Below are 1,764 nucleotides of genomic sequence, written 5' to 3'. Positions count from 1 at the left end.
TGTGTAGGTCGTATGACGTGAAGCCATCGCAGAATGATCTGGTGGATCACATTGACTTAATCGCTGAAGCTGCTAAAAGAGATGTCAATTTGGCGGAATCAAAGGTTAGTATGGAGATTTTTTCCTGACTTTCTGGTCTGTCAGATGTTTGATTTTACAAGAGGCTCTTTTACGTGTTGTTGTAGCTTCTGTTTCTTGAGAGCTTTTGATGCCAACCATATTTGTTTCCAAGAGTTTTAGTTCGCTTTAGTTCGCTTTCTGGCTTTAATGTTTTCAATATATGTATCATCTTATTAACCTGATTCTCTCCTAATTTTGTTGAGTTTTTCTGTCTTCTGTGACTAGTTTATACTTGCATTTCTCGCTAAGAAGCCTACCAAAAGGAGATTAACTGATGAGGTTTGATTTTCTTTTTTAATCCCACTTGAGTACTCTTTTCCTAATGTGGGTTTCCCCTTTTTTTGCCCTTTACTTTCACACGGTCTTAGTTTCTGCTACGAATTTGTTATTACTTATTAGGACAATGCAAAGGATGATTTCATAGTAGGAGATGAAGACACTTATGTAGCTTCCGATGAAGATGAATCGGGTGATGAAGACGATGATTTTTTTGAGTCTGTTTGTGCAATATGTGACAATGGTGGCGAGATTTTGTGGTATGTTTCCTTACTGGATATCAATCTTGTAGTTTGATTTCTCTGGAAGTTTTTTTGCAGAATTAGTCTTCCTCCTTTTACTTTCTTGGTTAGAATAAGGCCATGCGTATCTTCCGTTTCGTTTGGCATTTACAAACATATTTTATGAAAACTGAAAATGATTTAACAACGTGAAATATGCAAAACGCAATTCCAGTGGTTAAGGTGATCGAGGCCTTACTAGGTTTCTGCAGATTCATTGTTTTACTCCATATTGTGTGTTGCTATTTCACTGGACCAGATCTTTAACTCTTGTGTTCTGCTTTTTGCAGTTGTGAAGGAAGCTGCCTGAGATCTTTTCATGCTACCAAAAAAGATGGTGAAGATTCACTTTGTGATTCTCTTGGCTTCACCAAGATGCAAGTGGAAGTATGTAACATATATTATTTTCTCATGAGTTCTGAATTTTTCTGAGCGTCTTCGTTAATGTTTTTTTATGGACTGTTTTCCAGGCAATTCAGAAATACTTTTGCCCAAACTGTGAGCATAAGATACATCAATGCTTCATTTGCAAGAACCTTGGCTCTTCTGATAATTCTGCTGGGGCTGCAGAGGTATGAAATTATTGATCTTTAATGTTGAATTCTGTTCAGACGTGTTTTGTTGATAATGGTGACTGTCAACTAACTTGGATGAGCTTTGTGTTTTAAACCTGTTCTTAGGTTTTCCAATGCGTGTCAGCCACCTGCGGCTACTTTTATCATCCTCGTTGTGTCACAAGACGGCTACGTTTAGGAAATAAAGAAGAGTCTGAAGCACTAGAGAGACAAATCATTGCAGGAGAGTTTACATGCCCATTGCACAAATGCAGTGTCTGTGAAAACGGAGAGGTTAAGACAGACTCTAATTTGCAATTTGCTGTTTGCCGGCGATGTCCAAAGTCCTACCACAGAAAATGCCTGCCGCGGTATACCTCCATTCACTTGTCATTCTTTTTCTATTGCTATCTCAGAGCTCTATTTGAATTACTGTCTTGTTGTTTTCTAGGGAAATTTCTTTTGAAGATATTGAGGACGAGGATATATTTACTAGGGCATGGGATGGACTCTTGCACAACCGTGTACTCATA

General features: G+C 38.1%; 1 protein-coding gene across 1 annotated transcript; it reads left to right on the top strand.

Annotated features, from left to right (window-relative positions):
• On the top strand, nucleotides 9-1,758 carry LOC104761574 (protein ENHANCED DOWNY MILDEW 2-like; the record flags this gene model as incomplete). Its single annotated transcript, XM_010484680.1, has 7 exons — nucleotides 9-104; nucleotides 346-399; nucleotides 520-656; nucleotides 968-1,064; nucleotides 1,148-1,249; nucleotides 1,358-1,602; nucleotides 1,683-1,758. Coding segments are annotated over 7 exons (807 nt in total), but the record flags the coding sequence as incomplete, so codon positions are not given.

Source organism: Camelina sativa, chromosome 18, assembly GCF_000633955.1.
Source record: "Camelina sativa cultivar DH55 chromosome 18, Cs, whole genome shotgun sequence".
NCBI lineage: Eukaryota > Viridiplantae > Streptophyta > Magnoliopsida > Brassicales > Brassicaceae > Camelina > Camelina sativa.
This window is presented reverse-complemented; position numbering and strand designations above follow the sequence as displayed.